Source organism: Cebus imitator, unplaced genomic scaffold (genome assembly GCF_001604975.1).
Source record: "Cebus imitator isolate Cc_AM_T3 unplaced genomic scaffold, Cebus_imitator-1.0 Scaffold339, whole genome shotgun sequence".
In the NCBI taxonomy this organism is placed as follows: Eukaryota; Metazoa; Chordata; class Mammalia; order Primates; family Cebidae; genus Cebus; species Cebus imitator.
In genome coordinates this window covers 1,252,401-1,270,221 of record NW_016107654.1, presented here as the reverse complement: position 1 = coordinate 1,270,221, position 17,821 = coordinate 1,252,401, and the positions used below count along the sequence as shown (strand labels likewise).

Below are 17,821 nucleotides of genomic sequence, written 5' to 3'. Positions count from 1 at the left end.
AGACGGCGTTTCACTGTGTTGACCAGGATGGTCTCGATCTCTTGACCTCGTGATCCACCCGCCTCGGCCTCCCAAAGTGCTGGGATTACAGGCTTGAGCCACCGCGCCCGGCCCAGGTTTTTTTTTTAATTTTTGTTTTTCCAGATGGAGTCTCACTTTGTCTCCCAGGCTGCAGTGCAGTGGTGCAATATTGGCTCGCTGCAACCTCAGCCTCCCGAGTAGCCATGATTACAGGTGTGCATTAGCACGCCTGGCTCATTTTTGTGTTTTTAGTAGAGATGGGTTTCTCCGTGTTGGCCAGGATGGTCTCGAACTCCTGGCCTCAGTGTTCCGCCCGCCTCGCCCTCCCAAAGTGCTGGGATGACAAGCGTGAGCTGCTGCACCAGCTAATAACATTTTTACATTTCATAGTAAAATTGATTTGCTCTTTTGTTATAAATGTTGCATGAGTGTTCACACCTGTGCAGATTTGGAGAAGCGCCACAATAGCCAGGAGACAGGCGCGCCCTGCCGCCTCAGGACCGCTCTCCCCCAGCTCAGGCTGGAGTGAAATGGCGTGATCTTGGCTCAGTGCAACCTCCACCTCCCAGGTTCAAGTGATTCTTCTGCCTCAGCCTCCCAAGTAGCTGAGATTACAGACGCCTGCCACCACACCCAGCTAATTTTTGTATTTTTAGTAGAGATAGGGTTTCACCATATTGGCAAGGCTGATCCTGAACTCCTGACCTCATGATCTGCCCGCCTCAGCCTCCCAGAGTGTTGGGATTACAGGTGTGAGCCACTGCGCCCACCACTCAGAAATGAAGAACAAGGCGTTAGAAACTGGAGGAAAGACTGTCCTAGTTTAAAGTGGCAGAGAACATGGCAGTCGTGTGTTCGTGCCCAGTCCTTCCTTTGTGGAAGGGACTGGGCTGTCTGGCTAAAGAAATATTCAGGGTGTGGCGTGTCCTCTAACTGCATAAAGTAAGACGTGAGACGAGAGAAATGATTGAAAGATGGAATTTATAATTAACAGGGAAAGAACTTAGGGATCTTAAGGCTTTTCAGTCTGGCCATTGAGAGAGTAATGAGGTGTCTTTAGGAGAACAGACCAGGAGTGTGGCTGAGCAGCTTTTGACAAGGAGCTTAGTGTGGACAGGACGAAGCCAGAGGCTGCAAACCAGGACAAAGAGAAGATGACCCCAGAGGCATTTCAGACTCCTGCTGCTGCTTCTCCCCCCACGGGCCTGGCGCACCAAGGCCTTTGGGAGGGAGATCTGTCAAAAGAGAGGTGTAGGGTGCCCTCAGGACTTTAGAGCCTGCTGGCCAGGGCCACCCCGAGTCTGCTCTCTACGTTCCAGGGCAGGCCCCTAAGCCGCTCCAGCCTGTCTCAAGTGACCCCGGGGAAGGTACCATCATAGCCTTGGTAGGTTCTGCAGGGATGCGCTTCCCCCACTGGGAGTCACAGGATGTCACAGACAGCAGGGCCCACATGGAGACTTGCAGAGCCATGGCAGAGAGCCCACATAGGCAATACGTGGTAGGGCCTTGGGGTTAAGGCCACCCTGAGACCCCAGAACTGCAGAGCCTCCAGTGTTCATTGCCAGCCTGGGAGAGTTGCAGGCATGAGACTCCAACCTACTGGACCTGCGTGAGGGCTGAGCCCAGCACAGCTTTAGGGCTGAGATTACCAAGAGCCTGGAGGGCCTCTCCGTACCCCCGGTGTGTACAAGGCAGGATTTGGAGTCAAAGAAGAAGATTCTCAGGCCTTAGGGTTTCGTGGTGTTCTCCCTGCTGGTGTTAGACGTGCTTGAGGCCTGTTACTCCTTTCCTCTTTACGGTTTATCCGCTTTGGAATGGAAACGTCTGTTGCGTGCCTGCCCTACACTGTATTTGGAAGCCTGTAACTTGCTCAGTTTCACAGGCTCGCAGTGGGGGGAAGGCTGCCTCCACTTGGGATGAATCATCCCATGTCTGATTTAGATGAGTCTCTGGGCTTGGACTTTTGAATTGATGTTAGAATTAGTTAAGACTTTGGGAGCCATTGGGATGGAATGAGTATATTTTGCATGTGAAAAGAACATGGGCCGGGCTTGGTGGCTCATGCCTGTAATCCCAGCACTTTGGGAGGCCAAGGCAGGCGGATCACCTGAGGTCGGGAGTTTGAGACCAGCCTGGCCAACATGGGGAAACCCTGTCTCTACTAAAAATACAAAATTAGCCTGGCATGGCCGCACCCGCCTGTAATCCCAGCTACTCCGGAGGCTGAGGCAGGAGAATCGCTTGAACCCAGGAGACACAGGTTGCGGTGAGTGGAGATCGTGCCACTGCACTCCAGCCTGGGAGACGAGGGAAACTCTGTCTCAAAAAAAAAGAAAAAGAAAAAGAACATGAGTTGGTTGGCGGGCAGGGATGGAATGCTGTGGTCCAAATGTTCGTACGTCCCAAACTCATGTCAGCATTTCATTGTCATTGTAACGGTATTAAGAGGTGGGATCGGCCGGGCGCGGTGGCTCACACCTGTAAACCCAGCACTTTGGGAGGCCCAGGCAGGTGGATTACAAGGTCAAGAGATCAAGACCATCCTGGTCAACATGGTGAAACCCCATCTCTACTAAAAATAGAAAAATTAGCTGGGCGTGGTGGCGCATGCCTGTAGTCCCAGCTACTTGGGAGGCTGAGGCTGGAGTATTGCTTAAACCCAGGAGGCGGGGGTTGCAGTGAGCCAAGATCGCTCCATTGCACTCCAGCCTGGGCAACAAGAGTGAAACTCTGTCTCAAAAAAAAAAAAAAAAAAGGTAGGATCCTTAGAGGGTGAAGAGGTCAGAGGTGTCCTCCCCGCTGGAGTTGGTGCTGGTATCGTAAAGTGAGCTTGTCCCCTCCTGCCCTTCCACCTGCCACAGTCACACAAGAAGGCTCTCTCCAGATTCTGGCACCTTATTCTGGGACTTCTCAGCCCCCAGGACTGTGAGTCAGCCAATACATTTCTATTTCTTAGAAATTATCCAGTCTCAGGTATTCTGTTACAGCAGCAAAAACACACTAAGAGAACACAGTATTGGTGCTCACCCCCCAAATCCCTATGTTGAAACGTGATCCCCAGTGTGATGGTATTCGGAGGCGGGACCTTGAGAGTTGATTAGATCATGAGGGTAGATGGATTCATGCCCTTCAGAAGAGGCTTCAGCCAGGCGAGGCGGCTCGCACCTGTAATCCCAGGACTTACGGAGGCCGAGGCAGGCAGATCACTTCAGCTGAGGAGTTTGAGACCAACCTAGACAACATGGCCAAACCCCATCTCTACAGAAAATACAAAAATTAGCTGTGTAGGGTGGCACATGCCTGTGGTCCCAGCTACTCGAAAGGCTGAGGCGGGAGAATCACCTGAGCCCCTAAGGTCACGGCTGTAGTGAGCCATGATTGTGCCACTGCACTCAAGCCTGGGCAACGGATGAGAACCCATCTTTAAAAAAAAAAAAAAACCGGGCATGGTGGCTCTCACCTGTAATCCCAGCACTCGGGGAGGCTGAGGCGGGCACATCACAAGGTCAGGAGAACAATACCATCCTGGCCAACATGGTGAAACCCCATCTCTATAAAAAAAAATTTTTTTTAAGCCGCCAAGTACAGTGGCTCATGCCTGTAATCCCAGCACTTTGGGAGGTCAAGACAGGTAGATTACAAGGTCAGGAGTTCCAGACCAGCCTGGCCAAGATAGTGAAACCCTGTCTCAACTAAAAGTGCAAAAACCAGCTGGGTGTGGTGGCACATGCCTGTAGTCCCAACTAGCTGGAAGGCTGCGGCAGCATTGCTCAAACCCAGGAGGCAGAGGTTGCAGTGAGCTGAGAATATGCCGTTGCACTGCAGCCTGGGCGACAGAGTAAGACTCTTGTCTCAAAAAAAAAAAAAAAGCCGTGGAGAGTTCTCTTGCCCCTTGCCCCTTCAGCCATGTTAGGTTACGGAAAAAAAGGTGGCCATTTATGAACCAGAAAACAAGCCCTCAGCAGACACCCAATCTGCAGCATCTTGGCATTGGACTTCAGCCTCCAGAGTGGTGAGAAGTAGGTGTCTGTTGTTTACGGGCTGCACAGCTGATGGTGTTCCGTCACGGCAGCCTGACGGCCTGAGAAGCAGGGCTGGGCCGGTCTGACACAGGAAGAAGCCGGAAGTGCTGAGTGTTGAAATGAGCTCGCTGAGTGAAGAGACCCCCAGACAGGCTCTGTGCGAGCAACATGGCTGTTTATCCACCTGGGTGCAGGTGGGCTGAGGCCAAAAAGGGCATCAGTGAAGGGCAGCGGGGTAGTTGTTTTTTGGTTTTTTTTTTGAGACAGAGTCTTGCACCGTCACCCAGGCTGGAGTGCAGTGGTGCTGTCCCAGCTCACTGCAATCTCTGCCTCCTTGGTTCAAGCAGTTCTCCTGCCTCAGCCTCCCAAGTAGCTGGGATTACAGGCGTGCGCCACCACGCCCAGCTAATTGTTTTGTATTTTTAGTAGAGACGGGGTTTCGCCATGTTGGCCAGGATGGTCTCGATCTCCTGACCTCATGATCCGCCCGCCTCGGCCTCCCAAAGTGCTGGGATTACAGGCCTGAGCCACCGCGCCCAACCAGTCATTGGTTTTATAGGTTTGGGGTGGGCAGTGGAAAGTTACAGTTTAAGGTGGTTTTTTGCAAGCTGGGGGGGGGGGGTTGTAGGGTGTGGAGTCGGTGGGTTACAAAATCCAGTGGTCTTATAAATTGGGGCAGGAATAAGGAGTAAGAGAGAATGTCGCAAAGTTAAGTAGGCTCCGCAGGGCAACACTGATCATTTCTTCTTCGTCATGGTCTTCCCGTTACTTTAGATTTTCTAGGAACTTACCTGCAGTGTCCATGCAGGCCACAGAGGTTAACATGGTGTGCACAGCACCATCAGAAAGCCTGAAAGACCTTACATTGAGATCTGTTTTATGATCCAGGCCATCGTCTGTTTTGGTGGATTTTTCACGTGCACTTTAAAAGAATGTGTATTCATGCCGTGGGCAGCGGCTCATGCTTGTAACCCCAGCACTTTGGGAGTCTGAGGTGGGTGGATCACCTAAGGTCAGGAGTTCAAGACCAGCCTGGCCAACATGGTGAAACCCTGTCTCTAAAAAAAGAAAAATGTGTATTTTACTGCTGTTGAGTGAATGTTCTGTACATACTGATTAGATTCGGTTAGCTGATTAGTTTCACGGGTTGGGTTGTATTCCTCCAAAAATGTTGAAATCCTAACCCTTATTTAGGATTACTCAGAATGTGACCTTATTTGGAAAGGGGATCTTTACAAAAGTAATCAAGTTAAAATGAAGTCATTAGGTGGACCATAATTCAGTATAACTCATGTTGTTATAAAAGGGAAATTTTGGCCAGGCATGGTGGCTCACACCTGTGATCCCAGCACTTTGGGAGGCCAGGCTGGGAGGATCACTTGAGCCCCGGAGTTTGAAACCAGCCTGGACAACATAGACCCCATCTTTAAAAATAAAAGAAGTGCAAAAGGAGGAAATCTGGACACAGACGCGCATAGAGGGAAGAGAATATGAGGGTCAGAGAAGACACCATGTGAACCCGGGAGGCTGGAGGGATGCGCCCACAAGCCAAGGAGAGCCAAGAGAAGCTGGGGCGCAGCGGGCCCTTCCCGAGGGAGCACAGCCTGCCCACACCCCATCTCTGACTTCTGGCCTCCAGCACCGTGTGTGAAAGCGTCAGTCTCTGTTGCCCCCAGCGCGTGCTGCTTTGTCACGGCAGCCCTGGGAAGCTGATGCAATGGTGGGCTTCAGCTCTACATTTTTGCTTTCTTCTCCCTCTCCCAGCTCCCTCTCCCTTTTCTTTCTTGCTTGCTTTTTTTCTTTTTCTTTTCTTTCTTTATTTTTTTGAGACAGAGTCTCTCTCTGTCACCCAGGCTGGAGTGCAGTGGAGCGATCTCGGCTCACTGCCACCTCTGCCTCCCAGGTTCAAGTGATTCTCCTGCCTCAGCCTTCCCAGTAGCTGGGATTATAGGCTCGTGCCACCACGCCCAGCTAACTTTTGTATATTTAGTACAGATGGAGTTTCCCCGTGTTGGTCAGGCTGGTCTTGTACTCCTGACCTCACGTGATCTGCCCGCCTCGGCCTCCGAAAGTGCTGGGATGACAGGCGTGAGCCACGGCACCCGGCCTTTTTCCTTCTCTCTTTTTATAGAAACCTCATCTCGGTATGAATGGTCCTTTTTACATCTTTTATTTTTTTTGCTGAGGCTTTCATATTTTTATATCCATTGCAAAATGTTTGTGATTGCTTGTTCTAGCATTTTTATAGTAGCTACTTTAAAGTCCTTGTCAGATAATTCCAACATCTGCGCCTGTGTCACTTCCCCTCAAGCCTGGCGTTTGCTCAGTGGGGCCCTGCAGGTCCGGCTTGCATGTCGAGAAGTGTCATTTTCTGTCCGGGTCGTGACATAGTTCCTCCACAGTGACTGCAAGGTGTTCAGAGTTCATGAGTGCAAATGTTATTAAAAACTGTTTTAAAAAACACAACCCTTGAAGGTCAGGTGGACTGACGCATTCCGGAAAGCAGCTGGTAAAGTCCTCACGGTGGATCAAGAGTCTGAAAGATGTAGAAATGAACCTGTCAAATACCAGCGAGAGCTCTGGAGTAGAACCACGGTTGCAACAGAGAGCTGAAGAGCTCAAACAGAGACGCCAAACTTACCACAGAGGAAAGAAAAAGAGCTCCGGAAACCTCAGGACATAGAGGAGTCAAGCAAAGCATCCGTCTTGTCTGATCCCCTCTTGCAGGCAAAGGAAAGCGTCGGAGGGGGATAAACAGCCCTCACAGCAGGACGTGCTGGTGGAAGATGCATCTTACAGGCCTCACTGGAACCATTGGGAGACTCAGAACTGCTGAATTATTGGTTTATTTATTACATAAGGTCACTTAAATGACAAGTGATTAAAAATGTATCAGGCTGGGCACAGTGGCTCACACCTGTAATCCCAGCACTTTGGGAGGGTGTGGCAGGTGGATCACAAGGTCAGGTGTTCGAGACCAGCCTGGCCAAGATGGTGAAACCCCGTGTCCACTAAAAATACAAACATTAGCCGGGTGTGGGGTCAGGTGCGTGTGGTCCCAGCTACTTGGGACACTGAGGCAGGAGAATTGCTTAAACATAGGAAGCGGAAGTTGCAGTGAGCCAAGATCGCGCCATTGCACTCCAGCCTGGGTAACAAGAGCAAAACTCCGTCTCAAAAAAAAAAAAATAATAATAATAAAATTTTATATATATATATAATATATCTCCTGCATTGCTGTCTGCAAAACACTGGCTATCATGGGTGTCAGACTGCATCTCAGTGTCAGACCTTCACTAATGCACTCAGTAAGTCACAAAGATTCTGTTTGTAAACACAGAAGTGAACAGTAGTCACAAAATGGCTGTGCCACGTGGATGACCGCAAACACGAGGCAGTACTCGTAGTAGCTGACAAGAAGTCCTGGGGAGTGGCATGCAGAATACGCTTTGCAGTAAAATATTCCCTTTATTAATGTTACAAAAGGGGAACATGACGACTACCTCAAAGACGCCCTTCATTTTGATTTCATTACTTCCCATTGGGTTTATTCGCGTCTTAGAAGAGCATAGTGGCCTCATCTGATGAAGCCTAATTATGTAGGCCTGCTCTGAGCTCATTTAACTTCTGATAGGCAGCTGTGGATGCTGAGGTTCAGAGCTTAATCATCTTTGCCTGAAATGGCACTAGACTCTATAAAATTTCTGCCATGGAAAACACTCAGTTCTAACTTGTGATTTCTGGTAGAGCAAGCTTTATTTTTCTAGCCTAGCAATGATCTGGAAGCCGAGGAAGCCCAGTGCCTTTTAAAATTTGTGTTGGCCGGGCGTGGTGGCTCACTCCTGTAATCCCAGCACTTCGGGAGGCCAAGGCTGAAAGATCTCTGACCCCACGAGTTTGAGACCAGCCTGGGCAGCATAGACCTCATTTCTACAAAAATTAAAAAATAATTGTTGCCGGGTGCGGTGGCTCACGCCTGTAATCACAGCACTTTGGGAGGCCAAAGTGGGCGGATCACAAGGTCAGGAGATCGAGACCAGCCTGGCCAGCATGGTGAAACCCCTTCTCTACTAAAAATACAAAAATTAGCTGGGCGTGGTGGTGGGCACCTGTAATCTCAGCTACTCAGGAGGCTGAGGCAGGAGAATCATTTGAGCCCAGGAGGCGGAGGTTGCAGTGAGCCAGATCACACGACCGCACTCCAGCCTGGACAACAGAGTGAGACTCCATCTCAAAAAATTAAAAAAATACATATGTTTTATATATATATAATCTGCCTTGGCATTTGTCTTTTCCTTTGGAAATTGAATTTTTAATTTTAGAGGCAGAGTCTATTGCCCAAGCTGGAACACAGCAGCCCAGTCAGTGCTCCTGCAGCTGTGGCCTCCCAGTGGGGAGGGTTATGGGTGTGAGCCGCTGTGCCCAGCTGTGTGTTGAAATTTTATGGTTCTTCATGTGTCTAGTAATTTTGGGTTATATTCTGGACATTTGAATATAACTTAAAAAAACATTTTTTTTTGAAACAGGGTTTCACCGTGTTGGCCAGGCTGGTCTTGAACTCCTGACCTCAAGTGATCCACCCTCCGGGGCCTCCCAAAGTGCTGGGATTACAGGAGTGGACCATTGTGCCCAGCCAAGATTCAGCACACGTGTGTTCTGAAGACTTTTGTCTTTTTGTAATTCAGCCATGTTCTTTTTAAACACTGGGTCTCCACCCCCGCCCGTGTGTGTGTGTGTGTGTGTGTGTGTGTAGGGGGTGGGGTCATGTGTGCCTCCCTGTTCCCTTCCCAGGGCTCACTCTTTCGTGTCCTCTGTGCCACGTTCTGCTTCCTGATTCCCGCGTCAAGTCTGTGTGGTCCCATTCTTCTCACATACCAAGCCTTTGATGCAATCACTCTACCTGCTATTTTCCACCATGCCTGACTGGCTCCCTTTTTATTTATTTTGGAGATGGAGTCTCGCACTGTCGCCCAGGCTGGAGTGCAGTGGCAAGAATCCGACTCACTGCCACCTCCGCCTCCCAGGTTCAAGTGATTCTCCTGCCTCAGCCTCCCAAGTGGCTGGGACTACAGGTACCTGCCACCACACCTGGCTAACGTTTTTTTGTTGTCGTATTTTAGTAGACAGTTTTACCATATTGCCCAGGTTGGTCTCGAACTCCTGAGCTCAAGCAATCTGCCTGCCTCTGCCTCCCAAAGCGTTGGGATTACTGGCGTGAGCCACCACACCCGACCTCCTGTTTTGTGTTTTGAGACAGAGCCCTGCCCTGTCGCCCAGGCTGGAGTGCAGCGGCAAGTTCTCGGCTCCCTGCAACCTCCACCTCCTGAGTTCCAGCGATTCTCCTGCCTCAGCCTTCTGACTAGCTGGGATTACAGGTGCCTCCCACCATGCCCAGCTAATTTTTTGTATCTTTAATAGAGACAGGATCTTGCCACGTAGGCCAGCCTGGTCTCGAACCCCTGACCTCGTGATCCACCCTCCTCAGCCTCCCAAAGTGCTGGAATTACAGGCATCAGCCACCACACCTGGCCTTTTTACTTTTAAATGTCCATGTGTTGTTGATTTCTATCCCCTGCTTTTGTTTCATGGTGCAGTTTTTGCTTTAGGGGTGTTATCGTTAGTTTCCTTGAGTTAAACATAGCCAAGGTCCTTTTCGAGAAACGGCTCACTTCTCTGGAGCCTGCCCGTGGTGTGTTTGTGTTTGCGGAATCTGTCGGCTCCTTTCTGAGAGAGGCTTCCTCAGGTCTCAGTCTCAGCGCACCTCATCTTGTTTTGGGGTCTTTGGTGCGTCTTTCTTCCCTTGTTCTTGCCCATGTTTGGGGTTTTACTATGAACTCCAGTAGCCCCTGGGGCTTCCCAGTTGGAGACTGGGAGTTAGTGGGGCAGAGGCTCCGTCCCTCTGGGTGGCGCAGCCTGTGTTGGCCGTGCTGTCCCTGACTCTGTCGGTGCTCAGGCCCCGTCCCAGGCCCTCTGCCTGCCCCTGTGGCCCGTGTGGCTCTGGGGGACCGTCACCTCGATGCTCACTTGTCTCCTCTGCGTCCTTTCTCCGTACCCAGCTGCCTACTGCCGTGTGCAGAGCCACAGGCTTCGTATGCTGCCTGTGATGGCTGCTGTGCTGAGCGCCAGGCTCCCCCCATCCTCCTCACCACCATCGCCCTAGGCCCCGGGCTCCTGCTGCAGCTCCAACAAAACCTGCAGGGTCCAGCTGGACCCACACCTCCAGTGCCACATCTGGGCCCCGGTCCCATCCTCGCCGACCTGAACTCCAAGGAGCTCTGCCCAACACCCTCCCTGCCCCCAGTAGCCAGGGCGCTCCCTCAAGGACAGGACGAACCGCAGAGGCCACTGTGGCACTGGGAACAACTCGGCCTGCTGACCCTGGACCCGGCCAGGAGGTCCTGCATGCTGCCAGCCCCTGCAGGAATGCCAGGCACCTCCGTGGAGGTCACGGAGTGGGCACTGGGCTGTGTGACGCGGTCTTGTGCCAGCACATGACCTCAAACGCACATGTCACCTGTCAGCAGTGACCACGAGGCCCACTCCGCCCGCAGTCTCCCTCCCTGCAGAGACCGGACGGCGGAGTGCTATTGCCAACTGTTTATTCAAAACCCTGGGCGGGCGGTGCATGGGCATGCGGCACACTCGGCCCACAGCAGCGTGACCAGCAGCTCCCAAGCCCCAGGCGCACGGCCACAGCCAGGCGTCCAGAGCCCTGCAGGACCAGCCCAGGGTGCCCTGGGCTGAGGCCAGCTGGAGTGGTGAACCCCCAGCCCGGGGGTGAGTGAGGAGCGGCGCCCCAGTGTCCTGCGCACCCCAAGCTGGCTGGGAGACTGAGGGGGCCTTTGGCTCTGTCTGCACCTGCCATCCCATGCCAGGCATCACAGCTGCGTGAGTGGGTTTGCGTGTGAGAGCGTGTCGGGGCCTGACTGTCCCCTTCCTAAAGCGTAACTGCTACAAGCGTCTCCACCTCTCCTGCTCAGAAAAGAGCCACAGGGCCTGGGTGACATCCTCAAGGGGTCCCGGTGGCTCCAGCGCGGCCAGCACCCCTCAGCGTCTCTGGCTGGCAAGCCAGGAGAAGAAGGCGCGAGGCCGCCGGCGAGGTGCCTGCAGGACACGCACGGTGCGTGGTGAGCGCCAGGCTTTGATGGTGGCGTCGTCGCTGGCCGTCAGCAGCAGCTCCTGCTCCTGGGGACTGAAGGCCACCGAGTTGACCACGTCGTCGTGCCGCAGCTTGGCGAGGCAGATGTTGTAGTGGCGGTCCCAGATGTAGCCGTGCCGGTCCTCCGCCCCGCTGCAGAACAGCCCTGATGAGCCAGCGGCCGCCAGCAGGCGCCCACGCCCACCCGTGCCACGCCGCGCCCGTACCTGGCCACGAAGTCCCTGCTGACGTCCAGGAAGATGAAGAAGCACTCGTCGTTGGGCGTGTAGGCGCGGTGCGCACGCAGCGCCCGCCTCACCTCCCGCATGGTCTTCAGGTCGAACACCAGCAGGTCAATCTCCTCCGCGATCGGCGGCGGCTGCATGGGGTCGGCCACCACCGCGCCGCTGGGCCAGGCGCGGCTGTTCACATACAGGTACCTGGGCGAGGGGCACTGTGCCAGGTATGGGCCGCCTGCGGACACCCTGCCCAGGACCCTGGGAAGAAGCTCACCTGTTGTCAGGGGACAGGCCCATGCCAATGATGTGGCCGTGCACGTCTATGACGTGGTCCAGCGCGTCGAAGAAGGCGTCGGAGCCCCGACCCTCGCCCAGCACCGGCCCTGCCGTGGTCATCTGGTGTGGCAGGATCTGCTTGATGCCTGCAGGGAGGGCTGTGGTGAGGGTCCCTGCCAGTGCCTGGAGACAGCACTCCAGGGCAGCCCCCAGCCCAACGGGGCCTCCGGGCCTGTGAGTGCCTCAGAGGAGTGCGGGCACCGCCTGCTGCGAGGGCCCAGACCTGAATCGAGCCCATCAGTCGGCCAGCAGCCCGTCTGCATCTGTTTTTAATGCTCACTCCACAGACCTCGGAGAACAAGACCGAGTCTGGGCTTTCGGCCCTAGGGGTGAGAATGATCCCAGCTCTGCCTGTGGACTTGCCTGCCGTTTGCCCCCAAGACCCCTGCCCAGCCTCCCCCAAGCTCTGAGGACTGAGGCGGGGCTGGGGCAGGGCTGTACCGATCTGGTGTGGGGAGTAGGTGAGGCAGCCGGTGGTGAAGATGAGGTACTTGCTCCTGGTGCCTGTGGCGCTGCGCTCAGGGGGCTTGGTGTGGCCCTGGGCCAGCAGCTCGGCCACCTTGGTCTCCAGCACGCAGTCCGACAGCTGTGGCTGCGCGCGCCCCTCCAGCACGCTGTCCAGAAAGTGCCGCAAGCCCTCCCTGGCGTGGGCGGGGGCCGGGCTGGCCACCTCCTTCTCGTTGTCGCTGCCCAGGTCAAAGACGCGGCAGGGGGGTGTGCCCGGGTCGCCAGCGTCCAGCAGGAGGTCAGGGCTGTCGAAGCGGCTGCAGTCGGCCACCATCACGGTACGGATGGTGCTGGCATTGAGGTTCTGGATCTTGAACAGCCGCTTCACCACGTTGACGTTCTCTGACTCCACGTCCTGGGGGCGGGGCAAACGCCAGGTGGGCCCAGGCCCTGGGGAGGGCAGTCCCGCCCCCAGCCCCGCGCCCACACCTGGAAGGCGTTGTTGAGCCACAGGACGGAGCAGGAGGTGATGTCTCCGATGCGGTGCAGGTTCCCCGAGATGAGGCTGGTCTCCGTCAGCCAGCAGCCAAACACGTCGTAGGGCTTATTCCGCACGCGGGACAGCAGCACGAAGGAGTCTGCGGGGAGGCCGGGCCGGACTAGCTGTCGGCGGGGGCGGGGCTGGGCCGGGGGCGGGGGCCGGGGGCGGGGGCCGGGGGCGGGGGCCGGGGCGGGGGGCGGGGGCCCGGGCCGGGGGCCGGAGCCGGGGCCGGGGCCGGGGGCGGGGCGGTGCTCACGTAGGCTGATGACCGCGATCTCGCCGGAGGACGAGTTGTGCGGCCCCAGGAACACCCCCGAGGCGAGCAGCAGCGAGTCGTCCTGGTTGAACTGCGAGAACTGCGTGTAGCTCCAGTTGTACGGCCGCATGTCCGCGCTGTGCAGCAGCGAGATAGTCAGGTCGTTGCTCCAGATCTGCACGGCAGGGTGGCCGTGGTGACCGCCTGGCCGGGTCCTGGGGCAGGGGCCCGCCACCACAGTGCCGTGAGGCCCGACTCTGTCGGCCCTGCTCAGAGGCCACCAGGGGGCAGGGATCCCTCGCAGCCACTGGCATCTGCCCTGGGGTGCTGGCACAAACAGCAGGAGCTTGCCCCGCAGCGGGAGGCTGTGTGCGAGGCCCTCTCCTCTGGGCACTCAGGGCCACCCTGCACCGCTCCTGACCCTCTGTGGCCCCGGCTGACGGTCCTCTCGGCCGGGCCGCTCCGCTGGTTGGAAGGAGGCAGCTGTGTCACCTCTGGCCTGACCCTCCCATCCCACCTGGTTGGGACGCCGGGGTCCTAGGACCTGGGTGCTGCAGTGGAGGGGCGGGGTGGGGGGATGCCAGGCCGTCCTCACCTTCACAGTGCAGTCCTTCGAGCAGGACGCGAACTGGTAGCCCGAGTGTGAGAAGCTGAGGTGCAGGACCTGGTCTGTGTGCTCCCGCAGCGTCTGCACCTCCACACAGGGCACGGTGTCATACAGCCTCTGGAACTCCTCCAACCAGGACGTGGCCGCTGTGGGTGGGCAGTGTCAGCCCGTGGCCCAGGCCTCCCTCCTCGCAGACAAGGCCACAAGCTGAATGTGGCCCCCGTACTCCTGGCTGCAGTCCTTGGAGCTTGCGGGAGGCTCGGCAGGGATCCTAGGGGGCAGGGGTCCCAGGGGGCAGGGGTCCCAGGGGGCAGGAATCCTAGGGGGCAGGGATCCTAGTGGGCAAGGGTCCTAGGGGGCAGGGGTCCTGGGGGCAGACGCCAGCGGTGCCCCGGGAACCCAGCAGTCCTGGCATAGGCCTCGGCTGGGGGGTACAACCCCGTCGCTCACAGAGACCCCCGTATCCCCAGCCCTGCAAGTGACCCGTGAAGCCTTGGGCCTCCAGGCTGTGAGGGGCCCTGTGCTGTGTGCGGACAGGCCTGGGTCACGGTGAGGCTGTGGGGATGGACACTCGGGGCGCGGGCCAGGCCCCCGCCAGGCTGACCCCCAAGCGCAGGGGCCCGGGGCCTGGGCTGCCGAACGCCACGGACCTGGGTGTCGGGGCACGTCGCGGGCCACCTGGTAGAAGCGGTAGAACTGCTCCCTCCACAGGAACTCGTCCCGCGACACGGCGAGCCACTGGCGGCACACCAGCCCCGCGGCCAGCACGTCGGCCGGGCCCAGGCTCAGGAAGATCTGGTAGACGAGGCTGTCGGGGAGCAGGGGCGCGCCGCCCTCGTCCATCGTGACATTCTGCCCGGGCGGCCCTGAAACCACCAACGGCCGCGCTCAGCCCAGGCCCGGGCAGGGAGGCCGGGCGCGGGCGCCGGGGACTCCGCGGGGCTGCGTGTGTGCGGGGAGCGCCCGGGCCCCGCGCCATCCCCGGCCGCGGCGGCGGGCGCCCCTCGGGACAGACACGCGCGAGGCACCGGGGCACCGGGCGCCGCCCCGGGACGCGCTCCGCCGGGCACAGGCTCGGGCGGCCGGGCCGTGGCCCCCGCCCCGCGGCCCTGGGGAAGCCCTGCCCGGCGGGGACGCGCGCACGGGCGGCCCCGGGCTCCTGCACTCGCCCGGGGCGGGCGGGGCCGCCGAGGCCGGACCCCGAGGGCCGCAGGCGCACTCACCGCGGCCGCCTCCGCCCGCTGCGCCGCCCCCGCCCCGCGCCGCCCCGACCCGCTTCCGCCTCCGCCGCCGCCGCCGCGCAGGGAGCCTGCCAGGCCCGACGCCACGAGCCCCGAGGCATCGATGGCGGCGGAAGGCCGCGCGCGCGGGCAGCCCGCGTCCGCCCCTCGTGCGCCTGCGTCTCGGGCCCCGGCGGCCCGGCCGGCGCTTCTTTGTGCGCCTGCGCGCACTCGGCCTCTTTGGAAACAGCGCCCCTTGGGGCGGCGGTCGTGGATGGGACTGCGGGCAAGGCGCCACGGCCCGTGGTTCGGGACCCGCTTCCGGCGTTTCCCATCGCCAGACCCTGAGCAAGTGTCTTCATGGACCCCGTGACGTTGGCCGTGGAGCTAAGACCACTGGGTGATGGTTTAAGGAAGATAATGTGCAAACGGCTAAGGACTGACTGTCAGTGGAAGTCAGGGGTGCAGGGGAAAGTGGATAAACAGCCAGAGGTCACCTTGGACTTTGTACATAGGACATGATGCCAGGGCCCTGCCGGGAAGTGCAGATCGAAGCTGGGCTCACGAGAAGGTTGGGGGTGGGGTGTGGGGCTGGCCCAGGGCAGGGGTTGGAGAGGCAAGGGACAGACATGGACTTTCTGGGCTGGGCTCCGTGACTGCACAGTAGACTCTGGCCTGGGACTTGGTGGTGCTGCCCTTGGCCTCCCACAGTCTTGCCACCCCGCCACCGCCACCATGCTGCCCCCTGGGACTGCAATCCTCTTGACTCTGCTCCTGGCCGCCGGCTCACTGGGCCAGAGGCCTCGGAGGCCTCCCCAGCGCCCATCCCCCATCAGCACCATCCAGCCCAAGGCCAATTTTGATGCTCAGCAGGTAGAAGCTGTTGGGGGTGGAGGGAGGCAGGGGAGGGGGCACTCGCACAGTGCCCGCGAGTCCTCCCGTGGGCTGCCCCCAGTTTGCAGGCACCTGGCTCCTTGTGGCTGTGGGCTCCGCCTGCCGATTCCTGCAGGAGCAGAACCACCGGGCTGAGGCCACCACACTGCATGTGGCTCCCCAGGGTGCAGCCATGGCTGTCAGCACCTTCCGAAAGCTGTAAGTCCCAGAGTGGCCCTGCACCCGAGCCCCCACTCTCCTCTCTGCCCCGGACATCAACCCTGCCCTGGCCCCTGACCCCACCTGGGCTCTGCCAGGACTGGAGTTCCCCATTGGGGTCCCCCAGCCTGTGGTGCCTTCCCCCAGGGATGGGATCTGCTGGCAGGTGCGCCAGCTCTACGGAAACACAAAGGTCCCTGGCCGCTTCCTGCTTCAAGGTGAGGCAAGGGCCGCAGGGCCTGTGGGTGGCGGTGACGCAGCCTCTGTGGCTCTCTGATGTGGCTGCCTTGGCTCTGCCCAGCCCGAGGCGCCCGAGGGGCCGTGCACGTGGTTGTTGCTGAGACTGACTACCAGAGTTTCGCTGTTCTCTACCTGGAGCGGGCAGGGCAGCTGTCGGTGAAGCTGTACGGTATGGAGGGCCCGGCCTCTGTGACCGGACAGGCACTCGAGCTCTGCACACTCACTGGGCCGTCCTGGGGGGCTGGGTGAGCCCAGGGTGACATGCCCTCCCTCCCTGCCTCCCATCCTGACCCCCCTGCTGAGCAGGGGCCCAGGGAGGAGCAGTGACAGACAGGCCCAGTGTGGGGGCAGGGGACACACAGACCGCATCCCAGAGCCCTCCAAGCGGCCTGGTGCCGGGACCCCAGGAGCCCTCTCTGCCCTGCAGCCCGCTCCCTCCCTGTGAGCGACTCCGTTCTGAGTGGGTTTGAGCAGCGGGTCCGGGAGGCCCACCTGACTGAGGACCAGATCTTCTTTTTCCCCAACTATGGTGAGTGTCCCCAGCAGCTCCCTGCCTCAGCCACCCCCTCTTTCTGGGCTGATGTCCAACCTGACCCCTGCCTTGGGCCCCCAGGCTTCTGCGAGGCTGCAGACCAGTTCCACGTCCTGGATGGTGAGTGCGCAGTGGGGCAAGCGTGGAGGCGCGGAGGGGGGCCATGGCCAGGGGCTGAGTCTCATCTCTGCTGCAGAAGTGAGGAGGTGAGGCCGGCGCGCAGCTTCAGTGCTGAGAAGTCAGTGCCCCGAGAGACAACCCCCCTGCCCGTCAAGAGCCCCAGCCTCAGATCAGGACCCTGCCACCTGGGGCTGGGGGGGATCTTCTGCACAGTGAGGGGAGAGACACCTTCTTATTAAATGTCTCAGCCTTCTCCCTGACTCTTTTCTGTCCACTCTGGAACTGCGCCAGTACCACCAAGGCCCTCTCTGCCCCTGCCCCCCACCTGATTGAAAGCCCGGGCTCCCTTTTGGCAGGAGTGCACACACTGGGCACTGGGCTGATTTCAGCAGCTCTGGGGATTTGGGAGGGGAAATCCTCCCTGGCACACACCCACCTTGTGCCCTGCTGGGGCCTGGGGGCAACCAGCGTTGCTCCAAGGCTGCCCTCGCCCAGTCCTTTGTCCTGCACCCCCAGGCTGCTCCACCGTCTCCGTGGGGGCCAGCCGTCACTGCCCATTGTGGCCTCTTCCGAGCCGCGCTGGCACCAGCTGGCCTGTGTCAGTGGCAGCACTTGCTGGTGCCCACTCACAGCCGCTGCACTCTCTGCACGCTCCATCCACTCCCACGCCCCTCCTAAAACCAAGAAGCAGAGCAGAACTAGGGGTGGGCCAGCTCTATTCTCGGGGCAGCCCCTGGGCTGCGGCCGGAGGGTCAGGAACCGGGTATGGCTGGGCCACGCTGGGTCTGGACCTGGCTGCTCAGCAGCTCCCCTCAGGCCTCGCCTGGCCCTGGGCCTGCAGCCCCTGGCATTTGTTTGATAAGCATTTCTGGAAGCCCACAGTGTGCAGAGTCCTGGGGCCACTGGGTGGGCTGGTCCCTCCCGCTAGGAACTCCAAGTCCAGGCCACCAATTGGCCACAGCGGACAGAGGTGGGGGGAGCAGGTGCCTCGGACTTGGTCCCACACCCCC

At 58.4% G+C, this 17,821-nt stretch overlaps 2 protein-coding genes across 4 annotated transcripts in view; one reads left to right on the top strand and one right to left on the bottom strand.

Annotated features, from left to right (window-relative positions):
* Positions 1–10,625: 10,625 nt before the first annotated feature.
* On the bottom strand, positions 10,626–14,980 carry FBXW5 (F-box and WD repeat domain containing 5). The gene is made up of 9 exons (XM_017505543.2): positions 14,831–14,980; positions 14,258–14,473; positions 13,596–13,753; positions 13,001–13,175; positions 12,693–12,841; positions 12,198–12,618; positions 11,695–11,842; positions 11,409–11,621; positions 10,626–11,334 (listed from the first exon to the last, which is right to left on the bottom strand). The coding sequence occupies exons 2-9, from the start codon at positions 14,448–14,450 to the stop codon at positions 11,091–11,093; spliced, it is 1,701 nt and encodes a 566-aa protein (XP_017361032.1). The 5' UTR covers positions 14,451–14,473; positions 14,831–14,980; the 3' UTR covers positions 10,626–11,090.
* A 197-nt stretch (positions 14,981–15,177) lies between these two features.
* Positions 15,178–17,821, top strand: part of C8G (complement C8 gamma chain) — a 618,926-nt gene continuing 616,282 nt past the window's right edge. For 2 of the 3 annotated variants that reach the window (XM_037730304.1, XM_037730305.1), the window contains exons 1-6: positions 15,178–15,700; positions 15,783–15,919; positions 16,067–16,137; positions 16,221–16,328; positions 16,587–16,688; positions 16,773–16,811. In XM_037730304.1, coding sequence (XP_037586232.1) covers positions 15,563–15,700; positions 15,783–15,919; positions 16,067–16,137; positions 16,221–16,328; positions 16,587–16,688; positions 16,773–16,811 — 595 coding nt within the window. In that variant the 5' untranslated portion in view covers positions 15,178–15,562. Of the gene's footprint in view, positions 15,701–15,782; positions 15,920–16,066; positions 16,138–16,220; positions 16,329–16,586; positions 16,689–16,772; positions 16,812–16,887; positions 17,041–17,821 lie in introns of those variants that run through there. The other variant, XM_017505570.2, reaches the window with a different exon arrangement.

Excerpts from the sequence above, each read along its gene's own strand:
- FBXW5 (XM_017505543.2), bottom strand. The coding sequence starts at position 14,450 with ATGGACGAGGGCGGCGCGCCCCTGCTCCCCGACAGCCTCGTCTACCAG. Across the intron at positions 11,843-12,197 it reads CTACTCCCCACACCAGATCG|GCATCAAGCAGATCCTGCCA; the intron begins GTACAGCCCTGC and ends CCCTCCCTGCAG. Across the intron at positions 11,622-11,694 it reads GGCCTGTCCCCTGACAACAG|GTACCTGTATGTGAACAGCC; the intron begins GTGAGCTTCTTC and ends CCCCTCGCCCAG.